Genomic DNA, 13,322 nt, shown 5'->3' on the forward strand with positions numbered 1-13,322 from the left:
GTTTATATTGTTTATAATAAATATCAGTTTTCTAAGAACGGAACCCGAATTTGATCACTAATGATTTGGAAACTGAACCTAATAATATCGGTTTTCTAAGAGTGGAACCCGAATTTGATCACTAATGATTTGAAAACTGAACCTAATAATATCGGTTTTCTAAGAGTGGAACCCGAATTTGATCACTAAAGATTTGAAAACCGAACCTAATATTATCGGTTTTCTAAGAACGGAACCTGAATTTGATCACTAAAGATTTGAAAACCGAACCTAATAATATCGGTTTACTAAGAACGGAACCTGAATTTGATCACTAAAGATTTGAAAACCGAACCTAATAGATTGAAATATTCGGTTTAACTGGATTGCGCATAGTCACATGCCAATCGAACAGGGACCTCCTATTCAGGAGGGGGGGGGGGGGGGGGGGGGGGCTCCTTTGTTTCTTTTTTTCGTTTCTATTTTTGTTCTTTTGCTTTTTAAAAAACGTTTGGGATTTCAAACAGTTAGGTATTTCAAAAAAAAGTCACGAATTAAAAAAATGTTCATGCTTTCCAAAGATGTACATTTTTTTATTTGATGAATATTTTTTGTATTTTGATGAACGAATTTCCATCTATATGAATATTTTTCCATTTTTGGTGAATATTTTTTTAATTTGATAAATAAATTTTGAATTCAAGTTTTTTTTTGAATTGTATGATAATTTTTTAAATGTATGAACATATTTTGAAATGGATGACCCTTTTTTGAAATCTATGAAGATTTTGGAAGATGACGAACATTTATTAATATGATGAATAGACTTTGAATTCAATGACCACATTTTGAATTCGATGAACTTTTTTTTTTCAAATTCGACGAACATCTTTTGTGAACAAAAAATGTTCACGGAAATGAAAAAAAGAAAATGAACAAAAGAAAAGAAAAAACGAAAAGGAAAAAAAGAAAACAACAAAAAAAAGATAAACAAAAAACAAAAAATGAAAAACAAAAAAGCCGGTCTGAGAATGTTCCCAAACACCGGACGAGGGATCATGCGATACCTGGGCCGCCCTGAATTCAAATGACCATTGGGGATGGGGGGGGGGGGTGCATTTGATCGGCAAATGTTGACTTACACGGAGAATAGGAATCCAAAGAGATGGTGCTGACTATGGGCCTCAATTGTTTTTGCATGGGACTAGATGAGCCTTAAAAGTCATTAGGGAATGTAGAGAAAAATAAGCCGATAGACATGTATTCAAAACTCAAATGGGCAACACTAGCCGCCGGTCGACCGGCTCCAACCTCGACCAGGGCGATTCCTATTCCCCGCCCGGATCGAGGGATAGAGAGCAAACGCGCACCCCGTCGCGTGAATGGGCCAGACCGTTAGTCTGTTCTGCGTTTTTCTGTCTATTTTTTTTCATTATTTCTTATTTCTTGTTTTCCTTTTTCTTCACGGTTTTTTTTATTTTATGTTTTGAAATTCCCAACAAATTACAAATTTGTAAACCCATTTTTCAAATCATGCGCAATTTTTTAACACGTGAACGTTTTTGAAAATCATATATATATTTTAAATTTTTGAAGCATAGAACATTTAAAAAAACATGAACATTTTTTAAACTTGTGAACATTTTTTAAAGACATGGGTATTTTTTAAACTCACCAACATATATCGAAATTCATGAATAATCTTTGAATTAGCGAACATTTTTTTAATTCATGAACATTTATTTTGGTCACTTACTTTATTACTGGTTTGCCGGTGTTTGAAAGCACACCAAACATGTATTAAAAGATATTCTCGTAGATAGGTGTGAAACATCATTTATTCTTTTTGTGATACTAATATATGAAGTATATTTTCCACCAAAAATATATAAACTATATTTTATCATGTATTAATGTGTATAATACTCCTCGATTCATTAGTGTTGGTAAAATTAGCGATATTTATTTTGTTCTCATGAAAATCATATCTTACTGAAGATTTGAGGTAGAATTTTATTGATGGTTATTTGGTGCAGATTGATAATATGCCATATCTTGGCATCATATTTATTATTTTCTACATTTGGTGTGGAAGCCCATTCGACGTGGGCCATCCATGGCAAACCCTATGTTTGTGTAGACCGTTTCCACAGCTTACATGCGTAATGCGTTGTGTCGCTATGTTCGGCCATTTTCGCTGTTGTATCGAGCATTTTTTTGTTGTTTATTTTCTCGTTTCGTATGGCACTGTGCGTGTGCAGGCGCATATGTGTCACAGGGAAGACGATCTCAGTTTTGATATATAGGTTGAGGTTCACTCACCCGATGAAATGTACTGCTGACACCTAATTCTTAATCTTTCCTCATGGCATTTGGTTTATTTCGGTTCAGTTTATACTGCTTATAATAATATTGGTTTTCTAAGATCGGAACCCAAATTTGATCACCAAAGATTTAAAAGCCAAACCTAATAATATCGGTTTTCTAAGAACGGAACCCGAATTTGATCAGTGAAGATTTGAAAACCAAACCTAATAGATTGAAATATTCTGTTTAACTGGATTGCCCATAGTCACATGCCAGTAGAACAGGGACCTCCTATTCCCCGACCCGTGCAATGGAAAACGAGGTAACTTGGCCCGGCCCAGGTGCAGGGCCAGGCTCCCTTGTTTCTTTTTTTCGTTTCATTTTTTGTTCTTTTGCTTCTTTAAAACAGTTCGGGATTTCAAACAGTTCTGTATTTCAAAAAATATTCACGAATTCAAAAATGTTAATGATTTCCAGAATGTACATTTGCTAATTTGATGATGAACACTTTTTGTATTTTGATGTACGAATTTTCATTTTTATGAATATTTTTCTGATTTTGGTGAATATTATTTTTAATTTGATGAATAAATTATGAATTCAAGAATATTTTTTGAATTGTATAAACATTTTTTAAATGTATGAACATATTTTGAAATGGATGAAGATTTTGCAGATGACAAATATTTATTAATATGATGAAAACACTTCGAATTCAATGACCACATTTTGTATTTGATGATTTTTTTGTCAAATTCGATGAACATTTTCATAATTTTTAAAAAATGTTAACGGAAATAATAAACGAAAAGGAACAAAAGAAAGGAAAAAACGAATATGAAAACAAAAGAAAAACGAGAATGAAAAAACAAAACAAAAAAAATGACAAATGAAAGAAAAACAAAAAAGCAAGCCTAGGAATGTCGAAATCACTAATTAAGGAGTACTTGTTGCAAAGAACACTCCACTTTTCCAGTGGCGTATATGCAGTGCGCCACTTGTCGCAACCTGTGAGTTTTCCCTTTTTTCGTAGATCCGTTTATTCAAAACATTTTATGTTTTAAACCGTGCGTCCAAATCTCGAACCGTTTTCATCATTGGATTCCTCGCGTTAAGATCTTCAAAATTAGATCCCATGTTGATAGGTTTGACGAACTTTTTTTTCATGAAAAAACCGGATAAAAAAAACGGGCGAAAAAACCGAACCGGAAGTACGGTTTTTTCCCTTTCCGAAAGAGGCACGCCCATGCCTCTCGTGAAATCACACCCGTGCCTCTTGTGGAAGCAAAACCATGACTCTCGTGGAAGGAAAAAAAACATAAAACATGTTTTTTTCCCGTTTCCGAGAGGCACGACCGTGACTCTCGTGAAAGCACAACCATGCCTCTCGCGGAAGCAAAACCGTGACTATCGTGAAAGAAAAAAAACAGAAAACGCATATTTTGTTTCCCTTTCTAAGAGGCACGGCCGTGACTCTAACGAAAGCACAACCGTGCCTCTCGCGGAAGCAAAACTGTGACTCTCGCGAAAGAAAAAAAAACAAAAAACATGTTTTGTTTTCCCTTTCCGAGAGGCACAGCCGTGACTCTCGCGAAAGCACAACCGTGCCTCTCGGGAAGCAAAACCGTGACTCACGCGAAAGAAAAAAAAACAAAAAACGCGTTTTTTTTCGTTTCCGAAAGGCACGGCTGTGACTCTCTCGCTAAAGCACAACCGTGCCTCTTGCGAAAAAAAACCGTGACTTTCGCGAAAGGGAAAAAAAGAAAACATGTTTTTTTCGTGCAAAATTTTTTTTATCGAATTTTTTTTATTGAAAAGCTAAGGAAGACCGGGAGAAAACCAAAACGTCGAAAAAAATCAAAAAAAACCGTTTAAAAAGCCGAAAACGCGTGTAGAAAAATAAAAAAACAAAATCCGAAAGAAACATCCAGATGCGACACGTGGCGAATGGCTGAAAGCGCGCCAAATGGCGCTGATCGTTGCGAGGCTCCCGAAGAAGCGCTCGTTAACTAGTTGCTCCCTAGAAATGTTCCCAAGACTGGAAGATGGAGCATGCGCTACCTGGGCCGGCCCGGATTCAAACAGCGACCATCGAAGCGAGTGCATTTGATCAAAAAACATCGACCTAAGCGGAGAATAGGGATGCCGAATAGAATACGTTGAGGCATTGAGAAAGAGGTGGTGCTGACTGACCGTGGGCCTCACTTCCTTCTTCCATAGGAGCAGTTGTGCCTTAAAAGTCAGTCAAGCATGTACTCCTTTCGTTTTTTTAGTCTATATATAAGGTTTGATCAAAGTCAAGCTTTATAAAGTTTGACTAACTTTATATTAAAAAAATATAAACATCGACAATATGAAATTAATTTTATCAGATGCATCATAAAATGTATTTCCATACTGTATAATTTTAAATTTTAATATTGTAGATATTCATATTTTTCTATATAAATTTGGCCAAACTTTATGTAGTTTGGCTTTAACCAAATCTTATATGGGAAGTAAAAAAAAACAGAGGGAGTAGAGAAAAAGAAGCCGATAGACATGTATTCAAAACTCAAATAGGCAGCATGAGGTGCCAGTCGGCCGGCTCGAGCCTCGACCAGGGCGATTCCCATTCCTTGCACGTGTCGAGGGATAGCGAGCAAACGTGCTCCCCCGCCAGCGTGAATGGGCCGGACCGTTAGTCTGTTCTGTGTTTTGTTTGTCTATTTTCTTTAATTTTTTTATTTTCTTCTCTGTTTTTATTTTTAATTTTCTACATTTTTTAGTTTTTTCAAATTGCCCAAATTTTAAGAATTCGTAAACAACTTTACAATTCATGTGTAATTTTTTAATTCATGAACGTTTTTTAAAATCATATACATTTTTTAAAATTTGAACATTTTTTTTGAAATTCATGAACATTGTTTTTCAAACTTCTGAACATGTTTTTGGAAGTCATGAATATGTTTCAAACTGAGAAACACATTTTTAAATTCACAAAACATTTTTTTAATTTGTGAACATTTATTCCGGTCACTTATTTTGTTACTGGTTTGCCGCTGTTTCAAAGCACACCAAACATATTAAGAAATATTCTCGTAGAGAGGTTTGAAACAACACTTATTCTTTCCGCGATACTAATATATGAAGTATATTTTTCACCAAAGATACATAAGTTATATTTGATCGTGTATTAATGTGTAAAATACTAGTCAATTCATTAATGTTGGTAAGATTTAGCATTTATTTTGTTCTTATGCTAATCATATCTCACTGAAGATTCGAGGCAGAATTTCATTGCTGGTTTTTTTGGTGCATATTGATAATACGCCATATATTGACAACATATTTAATATTCTCCACTTTTTGGCGTGGAGACCTATTCGACGTGGGTGGTCCATGGCGACCCCCTATGTTTGTGTAGACCGTTTTCATAGCTTACATGCGCTGTGTCCCTATGTTCGTCCATCTTCGGTGTTGCATTGTGCATTTTTTTTTGTTTATTTCTTGTTGCTATAGGAAGTTTTAGTTTAAAACATGTTTTAGTGAAAGTTGTAAACTGTTTAAGGGCCGCAGTTTAAGTCCCACATACAAGGACCTAAATGCAAAATGGGGCAAGTGAAGGGATCTGGGTCAAAAATCCTGTGGGAGCACGGTGATAAGCCATGTGTTTTCGGTAAATCCTGTGGGGCCGGCCGTGTTATAGTTCCGATGCTATGCTTTTATTTGCTCCTTTCCTTTGCGAGCGAAGAAGGCAAACTCTCATCCTTTTCTTCTCCTCGATGGCGAGCATCAGCAGAGCCTAGGCGCCTAGCATCCAGTTCCATCTCTCGAATACGCCACCCTGAGCCAGTAGCTTGGTGCGGCCGCGATCCGGAGGAGAGGTAGCTTGCTTGTCATGCTCGCCGGCCGCATCCTTGCCTTCACTCGGAGCCGGAGGTAGCCGCCGGCCATGAGAGCTTCTCCCCCCTCCTCCTCGCCGTGCCTGCATGGCCACGGAGGCAAGGTGGCGTGTGCCGTGGCCGCCTGCCTCGCGCTCGTGACCTTCCTGGTGGTCGCCTTGGATCCCAGGACCGGAGCTTCGTCCTGGTTCCTCTCTTCCTCGTCTTCCTTTCTCTCCTCCTTGAGGCCAACCGCGAGGGGTGGCAGCAATGGGGGCGCCGCCCCTCTCTTCGCGACCTCCAGCTACGCTGCTGCCGGCGGCAAGAACAGCAGCGTCAAGGCGGTGCTCTTCCGGCAGCAAGACGCTGCCGGCGGCCACCCGGCCGTGGCTTCCGTCGTCAGCGTCGGCGACCCACCGCCTCACGTCTCCGTCGCGCCGGCGCCGGCGCCGGCTCCGGTACGGATTTCTTTTCTCGAGTAAACTTTAATGTAAAATTATTTCTCACCTTCCTCGTTTCAAGTTACCTCTGCTGCTGCCGTGTGTGTGAACCGGAACTGGTTTCTGGGTTTCCGTGCCGATTGGGTGCGTGGAAGCCATGCATGCGCGCGACGCAACGTTTTCTTGTCGTGGTTTGCTACTGACATACGTATGGGTTACAGCAGTACACTGTTGAAACCAGTTAATTCCGGGCGGCCGATCTCGCGCCCTCGGGTGCGGTGCTGCTCTCTCGCCACGTGCCCCCTCGCGTGGCACCGTTCCCTTTGCTTATCCGCCGTCGTTGACCAGGGCGTTTAACCTATCGCTTTCTCTCACCTTACCCCATCTTCCTCACAATCCACGGCGCATCCACGGCCACCGCTGTCGCACGGCTGGAGCTGACCTAATCGCGCGGCCGATCTGGAGCTTGAACCGGTCGGCCGGCGCCTAGCGCTGCGTAGATAGAAATAGTTCAGATTTTGTTCATATGGGGGCGTTGCCGACTTGATGTTGGAAATTGGTTTTAAAAAAACTTGACATTGGAAATCTGCACATACTGTCTTTATATCGCTTTGTTTCTTACTCCCGTTTGGAGCGCAATAATTGTTTTCTATTCCTATGAGAAATGAACTGCAGCGTATAAAAGTCCCATGGATAGTTTAGTTCATGATTTAGATGCATATACACTCAAGAAGAAAGATGCATTCCGCTTTCTTTCCTTTTTTTTCTAAGAGAGAGAGAAAGATGCATTCCGCTTTCTTTCCTTTGTGAGTGAAGAAAGACATTTTCGTCCCTTCCATGCATGGGCTTGGCTTGAAGGCACATAGTTATGGAAACACTTCCAGATTTGCGAGAGGACCACACAACTAGGCTAGGGGTTTCGACGGTTTGATCCAAGTCGGCTAGAACTTGCCCTCACGCTATTTTTGCACAAGCTTGAAATAAACAACTCAAATGGCATGCCGAATTGATTCCTTCGCAACGTTGTTGATCTGGCTGTTGCAAGGATGATCTGTGTTACTTATGCAGTGAGCATTGCACCCGAAAGTGGAAACTTCTAATTGAGACCCCTGTTTTTGTTTGTGCGTGATTTAGAGCTGTCAATGGGTTTACAATCTTTAGAAAGTAAAGTTTCTCTATAGTAATGTTTCGGATCAACTGGGCTTGAAAGGCTTTGTTATTGTTGTTGTTGTAACCTACTGATGTTGCAAAATGACTTGGACTAGGTCTCTCGAGTTACTTACATCTATATATATTGTGTTGCAGGAAAGTGGATTTGACGATGCCGCTAGCCCCAACGGCACGGTTGAAGTAAGGGTGCCATTAATGCAGGGGAGGGTGGATGCAAAACTGGAAAGGGTAGAACTCGGTCTCGCAAAAGCTCGTTTAGTGATAAGGGAAGCTATCAGAAACAAGGACAAGCGTCCTCCACTAACCGACATGGATTATGTGCCGGTTGGACCGGTGTACAGGAATGCCTACGCATTTCACAGGTACACAAATTCCTTTTGCGTCTACACACTCTACCATTAGTCATTACACAGTATGAAATGGCTAAGGAGTAGTATTGGAAAGACACATCTGACATGGGCGCTGTTTGCTCATTTTGGCACGTAGGAGCTACTTGGAGATGGAAAAGCTGTTCAAGGTGTACGTGTACGAAGAAGGCGAGCCACCGGTGTTCCACGACGGTCCGTGCCGCAGCATATACTCATCGGAGGGCAGATTCATATTTGCCATGGAGATGGAGAACCGGATGCGCACGAGGGACCCCGAGCTTGCCCATGTCTTCTTCCTTCCCTTCAGTGTCGTCAAGATGGTGAAGATGATCTATGAGCCCAACTCGCATGACATGGAGCCGCTGCGCCGGACTCTCTCGGACTACATCGACGTTCTGTCCACCAAGTACCCGTACTGGAACAGGAGCCTCGGCGCCGACCATTTCATGCTCTCCTGCCACGACTGGGTAAGCATGCAACCTCACTCACTGTAGCATTTCAGGAGTTTGTCGAAGACATGCAACTTCACTCACTGTAGCTCAGGTGTGCTAACCGTACCATGCACGTATGTATGATTGTGTATCAGGGGCCATATGTGTCGTCGGCGGACGGCCATCTCTTCTCCAACTCCATCCGCGTGCTGTGCAACGCCAACACCTCCGAGGGCTTCAACCCATCCAAGGACGTGTCGCTGCCGGAGATCAACCTCCGGACCGACATCATAGCTGATCAGGTCGGCGGGCCATCAGCGTCGCACCGCCCCATCCTGGCCTTCTTCGCCGGCGGCGACCATGGCCCCGTTCGGCCACTGCTCCTGCAGCACTGGAAGGGCAAGGACGCCGACGTGCAGGTGAGCGAGTACCTGCCCCGCGGCGTGTCGTACATCAACGTGATGCGGCGGAGCAAGTTCTGCCTGTGCCCCAGCGGCTACGAGGTGGCCAGCCCCAGGGTGGTGGAGGCCATCTACCTCGAGTGCGTGCCGGTCGTCATCGGCGACGACTACGTGCTGCCCTTCAGCGACGTGCTCAACTGGCCCGCCTTCTCCGTGCGGGTCGCCGTGGCGGACATACCCAACCTCAAGACCATCCTCGCCGCCGTGTCGCCGCGGCAGTACATACGGATGCAGCGCCGGGTGAGGACCGTGCGCCGGCACTTCATGGTCAACGGCCCGCCGCGCCGGTTCGACGTCTTCCACATGATCCTCCACTCCATATGGCTCAGGAGGCTCAACGTCAGGCTCCATGCACAAGACTCCTGAAATAGTCTTGGGTTTTCTTCTTTTTTATTTAGGGAGCGTCCAACAACCAGTTTTCAACTGGTTTTGGTTTGGGTCTAGGCCAAATTTCTTGTCCAGTTATGATTTGACACATGTCTACCTGCCTAGTTTTGCATGGTAAATATTTGTTTTTGGTTTGGGTGTTGGGGAGTGTCTAACAACCACAGTCAACTGGTTTTGCATGGTAAAGATTTGTTAGAACTTGGAGTGAGGTGGGGTGTTGGGAATGTAAAAATCAGTTCAAACTTGTCAGGATAAAATGGGTTGCTGATGAAATTCTTGGTCTTGTGTCACCCATCCTGCCTTTGTCAGTTTACCAAACTGTGGATACTGTTCAATCCTACTATTTGTCAGTGGGAAGATGATACAGTTAAGGCTTTCTTCCCGCTTTAGCAGACAAGATTTTGTTGCGAGGACTTTACTATCTGGCCTTATTTTAAAAGTTTTGATATTGGAAAGAAGAGTACATTGATATATTGATAGAGCGTAATTTAGTAGATGTTCGTGCACTTTTAGCTAGCATGATAGTACCTATGATACTAAGAAAATTATGCTCTTCCACTTTTCATAGAATTTACACTTATGGATTGAATTGATTCTTTTTTTGCATGTCTCGGCGTAATTGTCATTGCAATGGGATATATCATTTTTGGCAGATCTCAGTTCAAATCCTATGTGCCTAAACCATTGGTAAAATATAAACAGAGGTAGTAATTAAATCTTCTGCATGTATCTATGATTTTTTTTAAGACATAATATAATAGACCAAGCATTTAGTTTACATATACTCAAATTCCCTTTAGTTTATTTGTATAGGCGATGAGCTTCTTATTTTATCACTACCTTCCTCTGATTTTCTCTCTGTATATTATCATGTAAAATATTTCTATTTATGTCAGACTTTCAAACTATTATATTTTCTGTTATCCCTATTGTTTTTATTATTTGTCTGCATATTTTTCTTTTCAATTTGCGTTTTTGCTGATAATCTATATCTATTATATAATTTGATGAATGATATATATTATTAATCCAATTATTGATCTTTATACAACCAAATCTCATTGAAATATATTGCATCAAGTCCCGCCGTAATGTGCGGGGCATTATCTAGTTTTATAGGCGAACTCAACCTAAAACTGCAGTATGGTTAGATTCAGGCCCGGTTATTCTTTTGTATTTGGACCATGCTGGCCTGGTTTTAATACAGATTACTTTTAAATAAAAAAACAGGAGTATATAAAGTCGACCCGTCTCTTCTGTGAAGTGTTTTATCGAAATTTTCGCAGAGAAAAGAAACTGAGGAAAAGCGGTAATTTAAAGTTACGCTTTCGGAACATCTTTAGCGGCAAGTCAAAATTATCTTTGAGGGATCGCTCTCGCCCACATCGCCGTCCTGCCGTGGAGCTTCCGACCGGCGGCGGCCGCCGCTGCGTCAGCCGTCGTTTAGGGACGGCGGTAACCAAGGCCGCAGCTGCGTGAGGCACACGTCTTGAACCCCGAAGAATGAGCTGCTGCGGCTCCTGCTCCTTGGAGACGCCGGTGCCGGTGAGTTTCGGGCGACTCCCCAGTGTCCGACGCGGCTGGCGGGCGAGCGGTGCGCCGGCTCCGTCGCGCGAACCGCGGCCGTGCCACGCCGTCTCTCGCGAATAGCTTCGAATCAGGCGGATGATCCCGTGCGTGCTGGGGCCGTCGACTGGACCGGCGAAGCCGAAGAAGAGGTCGAGGCGGACGGATGATGAACCTGTGCACGGGGGTTCTGTTACACCGTGGTAAATCCATCTATGTTTATGCACTGTCAATTTGGTCGAGGTTGCCGGGTTTCTGAAGGTAGTCTGCTGAATCTTCAGTGGAGTATTGCAAAGCAACTTGGATCACAGATCTCAACAAGTTAACAATATCTTTGTAGCTCCATTTTGCCTTGGACATTTGGAAATGTGTAGAACAGGCAAGAAAATTTGTTGAATTGATTAGGAAAATCACAGGCGTTCTTTTGCTAGAATCTTTCACTGATGAATTGGTTACCAAAATTTGTTGAATTGATCTAGCAACAACACAGGATTGATAGTTTTTTATCCCCTTTCTACAGGTTAGTGTAGGATTTCTAGTCTCAGAGCGTGGGAGATCACTTAATCGCACACTTGAGTTGATTATATTTATCATGACGGCTGCAAATTCCGGGTTATGGAATAAGTAAGAAATTGGTAAGAAGTGATATGCAGATCTCCTGCATATTCTTGAAACGAAGAATAAATAAGAAGTATTAGTGTCAATATGTACATACATCATAGATTTTTTTCTTTTCGAAAAGGGGGTCTCCCCGGCCTCTGCATCAGAACGATGCATACGGCCATCTTATTAACCAAAAAAAGGCAAAAGTGCCAACAAGGTTCCACAGTCTCCAGCTAAACAAAAAGGAAAAAGAGAAATGCAGCTCACACAGAGCTACAGACGGCTAGATATACAAACTAGCCCAAAAAAGAAGCCACAACCGGCTGGCTAACAATAGATAGGGAAACTAATTGCCTATCCTATTACATGACCGCCATCCAAACCGGTTGAAGATATCCCAAGCGACCATCTCCCAACGGATAGATCCAGTAACCAAATGCTCCCTGGCCTCCATCGGAGTGAGTAGCGACCACGAACGGATCAGTGCCGTAGCTCGGAAAATAACCTGCAAGAAATGAATCCGTGATGTTCTGTTAAAAACCAAATCATTTCTGCAATTCCAGATAGTCCATAACAAAGCGCAAACTCCAACCCGAATATGTCTTGCGAGAACAGGCCCAACCCCATTAAGCCATGTCCCAAATAAAGTATTGACAGAAGTCGGTGGAGTAAGATTAAAAGCAATATGGATCGTCCGCCAAAGAACTCTAGCCAGCGGGCAATCAAAGAATAAATGCTTAATCGTCTCATCCCGATCACAGAAACTACACCTAGTAGGTCCTGTCCAATTGCATTTAATCAAGTTGTCCTTTGTTAAAATAACTTGTTTATGGACAAACCACATAAACACTTTTATTTTTAAAGGCACCTTGACAGCCCAAACAAACTTGGAAGTTGGAATAGCAGTCGAATTAATAACATCAATATACACTGATTTAACTGTAAATACTCCAGAACTAGTCAACTTCCAACGCAATATATCGGGTCGGTGAGAAAGTTGAACCTCCATCAGTCTCCTAACTAGATGAAGCCATTCTTCCCAACGATTACCCGCTAGCGACCGTCGAAACTGAATATTAAGGGGGATAGATTGGAATACTGTTGCCACAAACACCTCACGTCGTTGAGCAATCCGATATAGAGACGGATATTGAATGGCTAAAGGTGATTCACCAAGCCAAGTATCCTCCCAGAAACGAGTACTTGTACCGTTTCCAATAACAAATCTCGTCCTATTGAATATAGATTGTTTGACTTTCATTAGTCCCTTCCAGAAAGGCGAGTCAGTCGGCCTGACTGCGACCTGGGACAATGTTTTGGTTTGGAGGTACTTGTTGCGGAGGATCTGCGCCCACATGGCCTCAGTCCCGGAGGACAGCTTCCACAACCACTTACTAAGAAGACATCTGTTCTTGGCTTCAAGATTTTCAATACCGAGACCCCCTTGGTCTTTCGGTCTACAGATGATGTCCCATTTAGCAAGCCGGTATTTTCTTTTAAGTTCATCACCCTGCCAAAAGAAGCGCGACCGATAGAAGTCCAGTCGTTTCGTAACACCAACTGGGACCTCAAAGAACGATAAGAGAAACATAGGCATACTCGTGAGCACCGAATTAATCAATATCAACCGGCCTCCGTATGACATGAGCTTACCCTTCCAACAACTCAGTTTTTTCTCAAATCGATCCTCGATGCACTTCCATTCTCTGTTTGTTAGCCTACGATGGTGAATCGGGATACCAAGGTT

At 42.3% G+C, this 13,322-nt stretch overlaps 1 protein-coding gene across 1 annotated transcript; it reads left to right on the plus strand.

The window, feature by feature from the left end:
• Positions 1–5,993: 5,993 nt before the first annotated feature.
• On the plus strand, positions 5,994–9,679 carry LOC125555563 (putative glycosyltransferase At5g03795). Its single transcript, XM_048718471.2, has 4 exons — positions 5,994–6,607; positions 7,895–8,121; positions 8,246–8,594; positions 8,714–9,679. Exons 1-4 carry the CDS (start codon positions 6,221–6,223, stop codon positions 9,383–9,385), a joined length of 1,635 nt encoding a protein of 544 aa, XP_048574428.2. The 5' UTR covers positions 5,994–6,220; the 3' UTR covers positions 9,386–9,679.
• Positions 9,680–13,322: the final 3,643 nt, after the last annotated feature.

The sequence above is a fragment of the Triticum urartu genome, chromosome 5A, assembly GCF_056163025.1.
Source record: "Triticum urartu cultivar PI428250 chromosome 5A, HENAU_Tu73, whole genome shotgun sequence".
Classification (NCBI taxonomy): domain Eukaryota; kingdom Viridiplantae; phylum Streptophyta; class Magnoliopsida; order Poales; family Poaceae; genus Triticum; species Triticum urartu.